Below are 15,493 nucleotides of genomic sequence, written 5' to 3'. Positions count from 1 at the left end.
TTCGGAGCGGCCGGCCAGGGAACCTTTTTTCTAATCCCAGAAAGATGCAGCTGGATCACAGCTAGCCGTAAAACGAAAAATGATTTCTCCATGTTAGGGCTACCAGCCTCCAGGTGGGGCCTGGAGATCTCCCAGAATTACAGCTGATCTCTAGACTGCTTAGATTAGTTCCCCTGGAGGAATGGCTGTTTGGGAGGGGGCTCTATGAAATTTTACCCCATGGCCTCCCCAGGCTCCACCCCTAAATCTCCAGGAATTTCCCAACCTGGAGTTGGCAACCCTACTGCATGGGCTCAAGGCCAGTCTTTTCTCTTTTGCCAGTCACAGGCCTGAGATGCAAACCGGTATTGAGGTGGCTTTAGGTCTGGAGAAGACCAAATCCGCCCTCAGTCATGGCCTTCGTTTCTATTGGGCCGCCATGTTGGCCTGAAGTAGAAGAACAAAGTTTGAATCCAGAGGCCCCTGGAAGAACAACAAAGTTTAATTTCAGCCATCAGGTTTTGTGTGCATTTCTGGAGAGGTGTGTACACGAAAACTCAAGAAAGCTTATACCCAGAATTAAACTTCCCCGGTCTTCCAGGTGCCTTCGGATTCAGACTTTGCTCTGCTGGAAAACCTTCACCAGTTTAAACTACTTCACAGGTCACTGAAAGGGGAACATGGAGCAGAGAACATATGCACTCCTCCTGAGCTCCTTGTAAAAGGGAGGGTGTGTGTGTGTGTGTGTGTGTGTGTGTGTGGAGATAAAAAGGCAGAGCAGTGGCAGAACAGATTCCAGGAGGTCTGAAGCTCTTTCTCATTCCACACCTGTAATTTCTTCTGCAGCATCCCACAGGAGAGGAGCAAGTGAGAACATGTTCATGACCTTTCTAGGCTTGCTTTTGAAGGTAGATGGTTGCAGCACCACCACCACTGAAGTACGTATGCGTGCATTGAGGCTTTTGAACTCTGGTGCTGGAGAAGACTCTTGCGAGTCCCTTGGACTGCAAGGCGAACAAACCGGTCAGTCCTGGAGGAGCTCAGCCCTGACTGCTCCTTAGAAGGCTAGATCCTGAAGATGAAACTCAAATACTTTGGCCACCTCATGAGAAGGAAGGACTCCCTGGAGAAGAGCCTAATGCTGGGAGCGATGGAGGGCAAAAGAAGAAGGGGACGACAGAGAATGAGGTGGCTGGATGGAGTCACTGAAGCAGTAGGTGCAAACTTAAATGGACTCCGGGGAATGGTAGAGGACAGGAAGGCCTGGAGGATCATTGTCCATGGGGTCGCGATGGGTCAGACACGACTTCGCACCTAACAACAATGAATGTACGTATCTGTCTGTCTGTCTGTCTGTCTGTCTGTCTGTCTGTCTGTCTGTCTGTCTATCTATCTATCTATCTATCTATCTATCTATCTATCTATCTATCTATCTATCTATCACATGGCCCATGCCTCCACGAATTTATATCATGCTGTAACTCTCCCCCCCTCCCTCCCTCCCTCCCCCCATGCTGTCAAGTCACAGCTGCCTTAGGACCCGACAAGGTTTTCAAGGCCAGAGAGATCTGCCCGTCCCGGGATAACTCAGCCAGAGTCGCAAGCGCGTTAAGGGATCGCGCCGGCACCTGTCTTCCTAAAGCGCACCGTGCGCTGCGCGACTCCTCCAGACGGCCGGCGCTTTCCCCCGACACGTGTGTGCGAGGACCGCCCGTCAAGCCCCGCCGTCCCGTCCATCCCGGTCGCTGCCACTTGCGCCCCTCCTTGTCCTTGCTTCCCCACGTGGCGCGGCTGTCCCGAAGCGCCCCGATGGCCGCGGCTCGGGCGACCAGGCGGCGGCAGGGCCGGCTCCGCCCCGGCAGGCGAGGGCTGGCCGGGCGGAGAGCGGGGCGGTCTCCAGGGCGCAGCCGGGGCTGGCTGGCTGGCTGGCGGGCGGCCAAGGCGGGGCGGGCGCTGGCCGCTCGCCCGCCCGCCCGGCCCGGCCCAGCTTGCGTGCCGTCATCCTCCTCGCCTGGCTCGGCCGCGCCGCGCGGGCTCTATGACCCCGAGGTTCCGAGCGCCGATGACACGGATTCCGAGGCTCCCTCGCGGAAGCGGCCGCCGACCCCGACCCCGGGCAGCAGCGGCGGCGGCAGCGGGAAGGGAGCTTTGCGCGCGCAGCAGCCCGGACCGGCGCGGGCGGAGGCGGACGGGCGCCCCGACGACGGGCTTTCGCTAGCGGCGGACGCCTCCCTCGGGAGAGCCCCGCGCGCCCGGGGATCCCCGCCGGCAGGCAGGCAGGCAGGCAGGCAGGCCTCGGCCGGCGCGCTCCAAGGGCTCCCGGCATGGAGAAGCGAGGCAAGCGGGTGGACTGCCCGGCGCTGCCCCCCGGCTGGAAGAAGGAGGAGGTCATCCGCAAGTCCGGCCTCAGCGCCGGCAAGAGCGACGTCTACTACTTCAGGTGAGCCTGCGCGGCGGATCCTCTGCCCATGGGCAGAGGGCTTGGTTGGAAACAGTGTCCTCGTTGGGGAAAAGGCTTTCCCCCTTTGCGGCTGGAGAGGAATGGGAAGGCGTTTGTATGCCGCTTGGAGCCTCCTTCCGGTTGGGAAAAGCGGCATATAAGAACCAACTCTTCTTCTTCATGAGGACTAGCGCCTTGGGGAGGCCGCGCTTGGCTGCCCAATCAGCGGTGGCTGCTTAGGCTGGAGCTGCAGGGCTCTTGGTGGCCATGAGAGGTTGCTTTTTGTCAAGATCTAGCTGCCTTATGGGGAGAGAAGGGGTTCAAGGCAAGGGATGTGTGCGCAAGGTGGCTTGCCATTGTCTGCCTCTTTGTAGCCATCCTGGGCTCCTGCCGTGGTCTGCCCCTCCGGCTTGGCCTTTGGCTGCTGGCCAGCTCATGCTAGCAAGGAGCGATATAGGCCAGCCGTGATAGTGTGCCTCACCCGCTCCTCTCCCTGAGCCCTTTGGCTCGGGGACCTGCCACCCCACCCGTCCCCTTCTTTCCAGTACTTCCAGTTTTCTCGCTTTGGGAGAACTGCCTTTTCCGGCTCCCGCTCCTGGAAGCTGGCCTGCTTTGTGGCCTGCCAGCGTGGGCGACCCGCCGGAGGCCTAAGGGCAGGATCCGGGCCCCTGGAGCCCCGTGACCTGACCCCAGAGGGCTTCTCCACCCGTCCGTGTTTGTGCCATTTCCATCACACCCTCCTTTCAAGGCACCGCGGAGCCTCGTGGCAGCCCTGCTTGGCGTGCTAAAACTTTGCTCACAGCTTTATCGGCCAAGCGGAGAAATCACGTTGTTTAAAAGCAAAGCGGCATGGAGAAATGCTCCGCGTCTATGTGCTAGTGTCGTTTGAGGGTGGTGGGGGGGGGGGAGTTTGTGCCTGATGCTCTCGATTGCGCTTTTCTGGATCGTCTGGGCGACACATTGGATCTTCTGATCTGACTCCTTCGAAAGGGGTCAGGATGTGTGATGAGAGGCCAGATTTTCTCTGGAGCACGGTGGCCCCTAAAAATGCCAACTGGCTCTCTCCATGTGCCGTGAAAATGCCCCCTGAAAATGGAGTTGGCTCTCTCCATGCGCATTGTGAGGTAAAAGGTGGGTGGGTGGGTGGGGAACCACAACCCACCCTCTTCTCGTCTCTCCTGCGTGGGAGACTCCAGCCTGGCCCTGCCTGTGTGTCACAAAGAGCTACTATGACATGTCCTCGCTGCCAGAAAGTGGGACGAGGGAGGAAACCGGCTCTCTCCATGCGCTCTGTGAGGGAAAGGTGAAACGAGCCTGAGTACAGGGCTGTTTCCTCCCATCTCCCTGCAAGGCCTCACCTTCATGGAGGGCCTGATGTTTAGACTGAGGAGGTCATCTCCAAATGAGGTCACCCGTGCGCTCGCAGAGACGCACTGGCAGCATCGAAAGAAGTCGACATTCATCGTGCAGCTGTAAAGTTGCGCCATGTCGCCAGGCCACACTGCCCGTCGCTCCCGCTCTGAATTAATATCCTCTATTGTCGTTGGCGAGGCCGGGAGCCATGCTGGGCCGAGCTTCCTGCCCCACCCGGGTTGCCACGAAGAGCCTCGAGAAATGAACCTGCCCGGGTCGTCTCTCAACCCTCACTGTCCGCGCATAGCTGCCTTCCTTCGTTCTGTGCTACCTCCCCGGCTGCTTTCCGTCTTCGAAACGTGGACCCTGCTTTTCAGACCTGGCTCATGGCGAAAAGGTTTAAAACCTGTGTTTTGTGACCTGTCTGTCACGCTTCAGGCCTTGCTTGGAACCCATCCTTCCCGGCCTAGAAGGCACCAGGCGGCTTGACACTGGCTCTTTGGAGTGAAGGGGATCATGTACTCCCAGTGGCGCTCCTCTGTTCTTCCTCAGCCGGTCCCCAGGACAGGCTGTTCCTCCGTCTTTGTATTTCCTGGAAGGGAAAAGGCCTCTCTGATGTCCACGCAAGGGCTCCCTCCTGCGGCTCAGTTATCTCCCGATGCTGCTGCCCGTTCCGCTCCGTCTCCCTCCCGTTCTTGGCCGTCTCCAGGTGACACCGCCCCACACCCCTTTCTTGTTTTCTGCTGCCACGTTGCATTCTTCTCCCACTGTGGCCGTGCGACTGTTTTCACCCATCAACGCTGCTGCGCGGTGCTTCTTGCTAGCTGCCCCGTTCCCCTTTGACGTTCTCCTGGCAGCGCCTTGCGCCTTTGAAGACCAAAGCTGTGCGTTATGCTGGATTCCAAACTTTCGTTTGGCTTTTCTTTAGAGGGAAAGGAACACTTTGGGGCTGCCGTTAGGGACTGAAGGAGGATTAATTGGGGAACGGTGGCTTAACCCCTTGCCGTCTGGTGTCCTTTCAAAATTCCCCCTCCCCGGCGTTCTTCTCCTTTTCCAGGAAAAATAACAAATAAGCAGCTCTCAGTAATTTCCGCTAGAACAAAGTTCATCTGCATGCACAGGTCAGGCCTTCCCTTCCGATGTGCATGTACATGAAAGCTTATACCCAGAATTAAACTTTGTTGGGCTGAAAAATGTCACCAGACTCACACATGGTTCTGTCGCTTAGATCAGGGGTAGTCAACCTGTGGTCCTCCAGATATTCATGGACTACAATTTCCATGAGCAAATGCTGGCAGGGGCCCATGGGAATTGTAGTCCGTGAACATCTGGAGGACCACAGGTTGACTACCCCTGGCTTAGATCACTATGGCTGCCTACCTAAATTATCTGGACAGTCCAGTTTAGCCTAACCTCATCAGATCATGGAATTTAAGTAGAGTCGTCCCAGGTTAGTGCTTCAGTGGGAGACTATGAAGGAAGTCCAGGGCTGGTTCACAGAGTAGGCAATGGCAAACCTCCGCTGCTTGTCTCTTATCTTGAAAACCCTACCCGAGAGCCGGTACGGTGGTATGCTTAAGAGTGGCAGCCTCTAATCTGGAGAGCCAGGTTGGTTCCCCACTTCTCCACATGCTGTCAGTTGGGTGACTTTGGCCTAGTCACAGTCCTGTTAGAGCTGCTCTCACAGAGCAGTTCTTTCAGAGCTCTCTCAGCCTCACCTACCTCACAGGGTGTCCGGGTAGAGAAAAGCGGCATATAAGAACTAATTCTTCTTCAGTAATATCAGGGCTCTCTCAGCCTCATCTCCCTCACAGGGTGTTTGTTGTGGGGAGAGGAAAGGGAAGGCGACTGTAAGCCGCTTTGAGACTCCTTCAGGTAGAGAAAAGTGGCCTTCTGCTGCAGACCCCTGTATAGTACTCATGTGCTTGGCACAAAAGGACTTCTGGCAGGTAGGTGGGCCAATAGACAAACAGACCACACATTGTAAGCCACTTTGAGATTCCTTAGGGGAGAGAAAAGCGGCATACAAAGCCCCAGCTCTTCTTCTTCTAAATCAGCGGTGATTTGACAGCCAAATAAAGAAAGGGGAGAGATTTGGATAGCCCAGGGTAGCCTCATCTCGGAAGCTAAGCATGTTCGTGCTTGGATGGGAGACCACTAAGGAAATCCACGGTTGCTACACAGAGGTAGGCAATGGCAAGCCACCTCTGAATGCCTTTTACCTTGAACCCCCTACGGCAGGGGTAGTCAACCTGTGGTCCTCCAGATGTTCATGGACTACAATTCCCATGAGCCCCTGCCAGCGTTTGCTGGCAGGGGCTCCTGGGAATTGTAGTCCATGAACACCTGGAGGACCACAGGTTGACTACCCCTGCCCTACGGGGTTGCCATGTCAGCTGTGACTTGATGGCAGAAAAAGCCAGGGAGAGGGGAGGGGCCACTCGGAGAAGAAAAATAGCTGGTAGGGAGAACATTTAAGATTCTATCGCTTCCTATTCTAATCAGTCTTCAGTGACTTTTTTTAAAGAGCCGCAAAGCCGAGGAAAGTCACTCAAAGTGCTGTGTTTTCTCCCTTCTTATAATACGGAATTCATATAATAACATGGAATAAAATGTACACAGGTGATCTAACAGAGTTTAGCCTGGCATGGTATTTTTCAGGTTTTGCACACAGAAAGCTGAGTCAGCAACAGGGGGGCTTGACTGACGTGACACAATGGGTGTTAGCAGTGGGGTCCAGGTGCTCTTCTATGGAGCTGCCCATTTCTTTCTTTGTTGCCCCACTTCCTGCAGTCCTGGAAAAGACACCCATATGTGAATTTGTAAATGAAGTTGCATCAGAATTCTGTAAAGTGTACTCCTTGAAGCTCTTGTTATCTGCTTTTTGGAGTTTTATGGTATGGGGAATTTGCGTAATACCCAAGTTGGTCATTTCTGGGTACTCTAGAATTCAGAGGGTTCCCAACCTCCAGAGGTTAGCTGGAGACCTCCCACTATTGCAACCAATCCCCAAGTGACAGAGTTGGTTTTATACTCCGCTTTTCACTACCCGAAGGAGTCTCAAAGCGGCTTGCAATCACCTTCCCTTCCTCTCCCCACACCCTGTGAGGGAAGTGGGGCTGATAGAGCTCTGACAGAAGTGCTCTGTGGGAACAGCCCTAACAGGACTGTGACGAGCCCAAGGTCACCCAGCTGGCTGCATGTGGAGCAGTGGGGAATCAAGCCCGGCCCTCCCCAAGCTCCACCTCCTGAATCTCTAAGCATTTTCCAGCTTGCAGCTGGCAACCCCAAGCACTCATCTTGGCGTCCCGAACTGACTGCAAGTGAGACTTGTGTAACTCGTTTTCCCCTTGGCGTAGGCAGCGGGAGACAGTTGCTGCCCGCGCAGGCGATGTTCAGGGGGAAAGTAACCTGCAAGGGAGCCCAGCAGATCTGCCCATGGTCATTTGGAGGCAGCAATGCAGGTCCCTGTGCAGAACCTGTGATGCCCAGCAGCCATCTTGCTGGCGAGAGGCAGGATCGGACTGCCCCTGTGTTCGTTATTCCAGTTGCGGGGACATTAACGTGAACTTCAGAAAGCTTTCATCGGTCCGGGGGAACGATGCTCTCAAGACCCTCTTCTCGGGCACGGTACGCGGCCGTCACCAATTTCCCCGCGCTCCTTTCAAAAATCCCTTTTGCTGGCATTTGAGAATCAGGCTGCATTTGCTCCTAGCACATTTCATGCTGCTTTAGGAATCAGGGGGGGGGGAGGCCGGTGCTCCTTTGCAGTGGAATTTGGAACTCAGTGGAACTCAGGGACAGAGGCCTTGCTGCCTCTGTCCCTGAGTGACCCACAAAGTGACAGGTGGCAGTTACAGGAAAGGGCGGAGGGAGGAGGAGGAGGAGGAGGAGGAGGAGGAGAAAGAGCCCAGCAAGAGCTGTTCCACCACTACTGCGTGAGGCAAGCAACATGGGTGTGGCTCCTGCAAAAAGGCCTCGACCTGCTGATAGAGCTTTGCTACGTTTGGGCAAAATGCCCAGCAGTACCGGGGTGTATCCAGCCATCTTTGGACTCTGTGGAGTGGCACTTTCCCATGCCCCCTTCCTACTTTAGCACTCCCTCGGGAACAGCATTGGGGGCAAAGGGGGTACGTGTCTGCTCTGCCGAGTGGGGGGATGGACGGAAACCCTCTCTTCTGCGGATGGGAAACACCCTTGTGTCAGAGGAAATGCATGTCTGGATAAACCCCATCTTGTCCATTCAGCATAGTGGGAGGAGTTAGCCCAAAGTGGGAGAGGCAATGCCCCCGGGTGCCATAGTGGAGATAGCTTTTGACCAGTCCTTCTCCCACATTTCAGGGAGCCTCTTGTGGCGCAGAGTGGTAAGGCAGCCGTCTGAAAGCTCTGCCCATGAGGCTGGGAGTTCAATCCCAGCAGCCGGCTCAAGGTCGACTCAGCCTTCCATCCTTCCGAGGTCGGTAAAATGAGTACCCAGCTTGCTGGGGGGTAAACGGTAATGACTGGGGAAGGCACTGGCAAACCACCCCGTATTGAGTCTGCCATGAAAACGCTGGAGGGCGTCACCCCAAGGGTCAGACATGACTCAGTGCTTGCACAGGGGATACCTTTACCTTTACCTTTACCTCTCCCACATTTCACTGTGGGCAGGGTTAGCTTGGCCATCTCCTTGGATATTTTGTAAGACCCAAAGTTGAATAAAATATGACATGGGGAGGAGCTTCCGTGAGTCACTGCTTCATTCTTCAGTAGAAAGGAGCAAGAGTCCTGGAACGCCTCAAAGACTCACCAGATTTGTGGCAGGGGAGGAGCTTTTGAGAGTCACTGCTCAGTTCTTTAGTGACTCCTACCCTGCCATAAATGTTAGTCTATAAGGTGTTATTCTGCACACAATGGATAATGTACTTTCAACCCACTTTTGAAGCAGAGTTTCTGTTTCACACAGGAAATTCCAGCTGCAAAAGCAGGTGCAGAATGAGTTGCTCTTTTCTCCTGGTAGAGAGAGAGATTGAAAAGAAGGAGAGCTGTTTTTTTTTAATCACCCACTTTTCACTACTGGAAGGAGTCCCATAGCAGCCTAGAATCACCTGCCCTTCCTCTCCGCACAGCAGACACCCTGTGAGTTTGGTGGGGCTGAGAGTGCTCTGGACTAGCCCGTGGTCTGTAATTGGGAGAGGGAAGGAGGGTGAATAGAAACCTTTTTGAGACACATGTGGCCTGCTGGGTGACCTTGCGTCCGTCCCAGTTCTTCCAGGGTGTAAACTGCACGGAGCTTTTATTCCAACCCCAGATCGATTCAGTCCCTGCCCTCTACACAGAATGCGATGTCCCTTTGGATTTGGGGCGATTTAAAATTTCCTTCTGCAGCAAGAAGGATTGATCCAGAGTGACCCTACCTTTATTGTGGGATATCTCAGACTGCTGCTAATCCTGAATATATTCAGAAAATCGCATTGTTTTGAATCTGGGCTCTCCTCCGTGGTAGAGGACCCGTGATTGGCTACAGGTGGTCATGTGACAAGCCTGCCTCAAAGGAGAAGCCCCTAATTTCTCTCAACTTCTGTGGCCTTGGATTTTTGTGTGTGCCTTCTTCGTTCCCCCCCCCCCCTTCAAGAAAACAAAGGATTTTTTCCTCCCTCCTCTGACTTCTTGGATCCTCTCCCCCCCTTCCAGAGAAAGAGTCTCCATTTGCCTCCCCCCCACCTTCTGAGCCTCCCTAACCACGTGCAGAAGACTTTCCTATTTCAATGGGGAGGGGGGGGGGAGAGGAAGACCCGAGTTCAAAGCGATCTGAATTCAACAGGATTGACAATGGAATAAACAAAGTAAGTGCAGACTCTGCCCTGGACTCTCTCAGGCTTAGCTGCCTCACAAGGTGTCATGTAGGGAGAGGGAAGGAAGACAATTGTAAGCCTCTTTGAGACTCCTTTGGGTAGTGAGAAGCAAGGTATAAAAACCAACTGTTCTTCTTAGGTGTGGCCCCTTTTCCCTAATACTTCTGCAGCTGTTTAATTAGGGCTAGAAAGAAGTACTTTTCTTCCTTCTCATGGGCACTCAAGGAAATAGAACAAATAAATGGAAGACATTTTTCATCCAAGGAAAAATTGCCATGCGGAACTTACTGTCACAGAAAGTGGTGGCAGCTACAAACTTTGAGAGGGGATTAGATTATCATATGGAGCAGAGGCCCTTGAGTGGCTATCTGCCACAAGGTCTAGATGAAACACTCTGGCTCTGTATTCCTGGTGTTTGGGGGGGCAACAGCTGGCCTGGTCTACAGTCTGAGGGGAACCTGTGTTCCTGGCAAATAAATGGTGACCTGACCCTCACCATCCCCTGCCAGTGGCGGGCCGGAGGGAAGGAATCTGGCCGCTCTACCCGTAGGCCGGGCCGTGGCCCCTGGCCTGCTGGACCGATCTGTGACGTTTCTGCTGCTATTCCGAGAACTGCCTGGGAAACGTGTTTATAAACTCGACAAAGAGCCTCAGAGGTTCGAGAGCGCTTTCCAAATTGCAGCCCACCGGACTGCAAACACTGCGCCGACGGCGGCCGCAGGGCCTGAAAACGCGAGCCCAGAACTCCGCGCTCTGTTCTTCTCTGTACGAATAGAACAATAAAAGCCCCCAAGGCTTTCAAGACCTTTGCCCATTCCCCGGGGCCTTCTCTGACCCAGTTCCTTTGCTCCAGCCCTCACGAAAAGTCCCTCAAGGGCTTTGTTTACTGCTCAACGCAGGCTGCATTTAACAAGCAGAGGCCTTGGGGATCCCGCCTGCATTCCCCCCCCACGCTCCGGCCTCTTGAGAAGGGGGGATGTTTGCATGCATCCTGTCGCAGCTGTCAGGTTCTTTAGCCAGTCCTCCGTGCGCTGGGGATTTCTGCCGGCCCCCTGGCCATTAGAGCTGTTGTAGCAAGCCGACCTCCTGGGATTCAGTCACGGCCACTGCCTGTATTGGACCGGGGTGTGTGTGTGTTTGAGTGTGTGTGTGTGTGGGGGGGGGAGGGCTCCAGCCCTATGCAAATACGGGGCTTATGATTGGTCAATACCCGGCACCACTGCTCGGCCCTGCCTTCGTGACGCAGGCCTGCTGGGAAGGCCGCCTGGAAAATCGGAAATGTTGGGAAACCCACAGATCAGTCGGAAGGGCTGGAGGCGAACGGAAGTTTCCCTTTTATTTGTGGCTGCCTGTTCTCATGCATCAGGCCTTGCATTGCCAGGTGCCTCCCGCCACCCCCCCAGCTGGACTGGAGGTCAATAGGGGTCACTTCCCAAGCACGGGGGATTTTTGCAGGCCTAGATGTAAGAAAGCATCTTCAATTTTCCCTCTCTCCCCCCCCCCCAAAAAAGGCTGAGGAAGAGTTTGGTGCACCTTTAAAGCTATTGGATTAAGAAAAACAAAACACTTGGTGGTTTTAGTCACTAAAATTTAGTGTTGACAACTTTGGGTCGGGAGAATCCTGGAGATTTGGAGGTGGGTAAGGGATGGCATTTGGGAAGGGGACTCGGCAGGGTATGATGCATAGAGCAGGGGTGGGCAAACTGGTTCTTCAGATGTCCATGGACTACAATTCCCATGAGCCCCTGCCAGCATATGCTGGCAGGGGCTCATGGGAATTGTAGTCCATGGACATCTGAAGAACCACAGTTTGCCCACCCCTGCATAGAGTCCAGCATCCAAAGCAGGTATTTTGACCAGGTTGGGATGAGCCCAGGTGGGACCTGTGGGGTCCTCTGGAGTTAATAGTTCATTGCTAGGCAACTGAGAACAGTCCCCCTGGAGAAAATGGCTGCTTTGGAGGAGGGATTCCATAGCACCATACAACACTGAGGTCCTTTCGCTCCCCAAATCCCACCCTCTCCTGGCTCCACCCTCGAAATTTCCAGGTATTTCCAACCCAGAGGTTGATCTTTGTGGCATGGAAATCATCTCTAATTCTGGGAGATGTGCAGGCACCCCCTGGAATTTAGGGGGAATAGAATCGCTACTGTCTAAAGCTATTTTCAGGAAATATTCCTTCAGAAAGATTTCATCTGTGTGAATAACCAAAAATAAGATCTGAACAAATAACATAGTCCTATGGAGATAGAACACAGACCTAACGATTGCTATTCAAAGCATTTTTTGGGAAGGATTCATTAATCTAAACATACCTGAAGCATTTCTGTGAAGACTTTTGGGTCAGAATCAACTACATAATTTACATTCCTTTTCATTGTTTGCCTCTCCTGGGATTTTCTCCAACCACCTGGAGTTTGGCAACCCCTCAGTAGACCTGACTCACACCTGAATTTTGGGTGGGGCGAAATATGATGCAGGAACACCTGAGTGCTGCCAAAATCGGCAGCCTTAGTTCATGCAATACTTAGTTCAACTTCCCTAGGGTTACCAGGTGTCCTCTTTTTAGACGGCATCTCTTTTTGGGTACCCTTCCTCTTTTGGGCTCTTTAAAAAAAATGATTCAATTCAATTTATTTAGTATGGTCATCGACCAGCAATTTTCCAACATGAAACATAAAAAACACATTGGCTTCTGTAGAAGTGAGCAAAAGGCTGGCTAAAACATACTCCCCCCCCCAAAGAAAGAATCTTTAACAGCGGGTCACTGTTAAATAAAAGGCTAAGGCCTAAGTGGGCGGAGAGTGGGCGTGGCCAGTCCGGGTGAGGGCCCAATCAGAAGGCGCAAAGGCTTCTAGGCCCAGACGGAAGGGGGGGGAAGCAGGCCTTCACCCCAGGCCCAAAAGGCCTCCCCCCCCTTTCTGGTGCCCATTGTATTTAAAAGTACAACGGGCTTTAAATCTAGTATTATATAATCTAAACAGTTATACATAAGAGAATGTCAGTTTAACAATGTAGTAAACGAGGGTATAAAATAAAAACGTGACTATAAAACCCACATAATTGCTGGCAGTTGCTCAGTGTTAAAAGCGATCTGCTTTTGCTGATGAAATGTCTTCTTTTTGAGCCGGGTGTTTTGCCCTATAGTCCCCTTGGGGAGGCAAGATTCACCTTAAACAGCAGGGGATTTAAAATGATATTTGTCATAGTGATCAATTGTTCGAAGTAGTCAGTCGGGAAATTATTTAGTTATTAAATTATAGTTGTAGGCTGCCATTCCAGGCCTGCCATCTTGCCGCGGCTAACAACAATAAAATAGACAATAAAATCATATCAAAAAAATTTACACTCTACAACCCCCCCCCCCCTCCACAAGCCTCTCCAGTCTGCCAACCCACCACGCCGGATCCTAAATCAAATCCCAAGTCCCCAGAGGTGATGTTACAAGCCAGTGACCCCAGAGGAAGGGCAAGATCTTTTGTCAGCCTGACCACAGTCAAAGGGCCTAGCAGATGACCTCTGTGTTAAAGGCCCTGAAGAACTGAGTCAGCTCTGACAGGGCCCTTGGCTCTTCTGGAAGCTCATTCTGCCAGGCAGGGGCCAGGACCAAAAAGGCCCTGGTCCTCTTTGAGGCCATGCAAACTTCTCACTTATCGGGGATCACCAGTCTATTTGTGCCCGCAGAGCAAAAAGGGATGGCTTGCTTGGTAACATATGCAGTTATGCAGGACTTTTGGAGTGCTCATACTAAATAGCAGTATTTTTTTTTTTGGCGGAGGGATAGAAATTGGTGCAACTTTGAGTACCAGTACACTTCTTTCTTTCTCTTACCAAAAAACTGATTCTGTGACTCCGATGGCATATGTGGGGAATGTCTTTTTGGCAGAAGAAGAGTTATACCCCGCTTTTCACTTCCCGAAGGAGTCTCAAAGAAGCTTACAGTCCCCTTCCCTTTCCTCTCCCCACAACAGACACCCTGTGAGGTGGGTGAGGCTGAGAGAGCCCTGATATTCCTGCTCGGTCAGAACAGTTTTATCAGTGCTGTGGCGAGCCCAAGGTCACCCAGCTGGCTGCATGGGGAGGAGTGGGGAATCAAGCCCATCTCTCCAGATCAGAAGCCATTGCTTGTAACCATTACACCGAGCTGGAAAGATGTCTCCACGGCCAGTGATGGTTGGTTAGGGCCTGAGGATCTTGAGGCTCTCCATCGACTCACTGTATTCTTCTAACTGCCATTTGCTTTTTATATCTGCCAGTATGGTTTTCGTTGGGCGAGTCCTGTTGCCTAAGTCTGTTGAATAGAAAGTAAGACCATTTGAGAGGTGCTTTCACTTCCCTTTCCAATTATGTGTTTGGTTTTTTTTTATTATTATTATTAATCCTCCCAAAGGGTCACACTTGGGAGAAACTTTCCTCCTCCACATCCTTTCAGCAGTGCCTGGGGGAAGTCCACTCTGCAGCAAAGGTGGTGAGCAGCGCGGGGGTTTGGCACAAAAGGAGTCCCTTCCCTTTTCCTTGCAGTTTCTTTGCCCCACTGCCCGAGAAACATTTGCAGGTTCTTCCTTGCGGTAATGTCTCCTCTGCAAACCTTGATCATATTGATTTCCAGCAGAAGCGCGTGGAACAGAAACTTTGTGTTCTCTCGCAGATGTTTTGGGGTTTTTAACATTTTTTTAACCCACCCTTCCTCCCGGCAGCTTAGGCTTACTGTTCCTTGGACTTCCTTTTAATCCTCACAACAACCCTGCAGTGTAGGTTAGGCCAAGAGTGTGAGTGGACCAAAGTTATCCAAGAGGCTTTGATCTAGGGTTGCCTTTGGAAGTGGAGACTTTGGAAGTGGAGCCGGGTGTGGGTAAGATTCAAGGCAGGGAGGGAGCTCAGTGGAGTATAATGCTATGGAGTCCACCTTCTAAAGCAGCCACTTTCTCCAGGAAAACTGATCTCTGTCCCTTGGAGATGAGCTATAATTCCAGGGGATCCTCAGGTCTCACCTGGGTGTAATCTGCATGGGGTTTCTTACCCACTTCCAGTTCGAATAAATCCCTTCCATCTACAGTGAATTCAATTTCCATTTTGATTTGGGGCGCTTTAAATTTTCCCTCTGCAACATGCATGATCGATCCAGAGTGACCCTACCTTTCCCCTGCGATATTCAGATGTGGATATAACCCTTGATATTTGAAAAAACGGCATCAGGACGTGCAGATTTTTGCTTTTTGCGAATTAACTCCTTTCTCCATGTGTCATAGCAAAGCAGCCTTCCCTGATTGCCCAGGGCGTCAGTTCAAAGACTTCCTGGTTCCCGGTTGCAAGACTTGTCTTAAAGTGACTGTGCTCCAGAAGCCCTACCTTCTTTTAGCAGAGATTTGCCTCTTGGATTTATTTCTCCCCTCCTCTGCTGTCTCCAACCGCCCCCCCCCCCTTGTTCAAGAAAACAAAGAAAGAGACCCCTTGCTGAGCTTGGCTTTTTCTCCTCGTTCTGAGCTTCCCCAATCAAGTGCAGAACACTTTCTGTTTCAATGGGGGGGGGGGGAAATAGAGGGAGACCCGAGTTCAAATTGATCTGAATTCAGCAAGATCCACAATGGAAAAAACATAGTAAGTGCAGAATCAGCCCTGGAGACCAGTATCCCACCTACAGAAAATTGCAATGTTGTAAAATACATTCTTGGCAGAAGATTTCTTTGATATCACTTGCACCCACTGGGCGGCCTTGTAAGTTTGGAAGATGGCATCAAAGATTTGGGCCTGGCACTGATGTGACTCTATCGCAGCGCAATTCCAAACAGAATGAAGCCCCTTTTAAACCCATGGCAACCGCACAAACTATTTCGCTCAAGGAGCTGCTCTTTTGTAAGAACCTAGCCAGACTTCAGAAGATTAGTAT

The 15,493-nt window shown here is 52.3% G+C and overlaps 1 protein-coding gene across 1 annotated transcript in view; it reads left to right on the top strand.

Moving 5' to 3' along the window:
• The first annotated feature begins 1,961 nt into the window (after positions 1-1,961).
• MBD2 (methyl-CpG binding domain protein 2) overlaps positions 1,962-15,493 on the top strand; it is a 53,029-nt gene continuing 39,497 nt past the window's right edge. Inside the window, exon 1 of the mRNA XM_077346798.1 lies at positions 1,962-2,419. Coding sequence (XP_077202913.1) covers positions 2,304-2,419 — 116 coding nt within the window. The 5' untranslated portion in view covers positions 1,962-2,303. The remainder of the gene's footprint in view (positions 2,420-15,493) is intronic.

This window comes from Paroedura picta, chromosome 7, assembly GCF_049243985.1.
Source record: "Paroedura picta isolate Pp20150507F chromosome 7, Ppicta_v3.0, whole genome shotgun sequence".
NCBI lineage: Eukaryota > Metazoa > Chordata > Lepidosauria > Squamata > Gekkonidae > Paroedura > Paroedura picta.
This window is presented reverse-complemented; position numbering and strand designations above follow the sequence as displayed.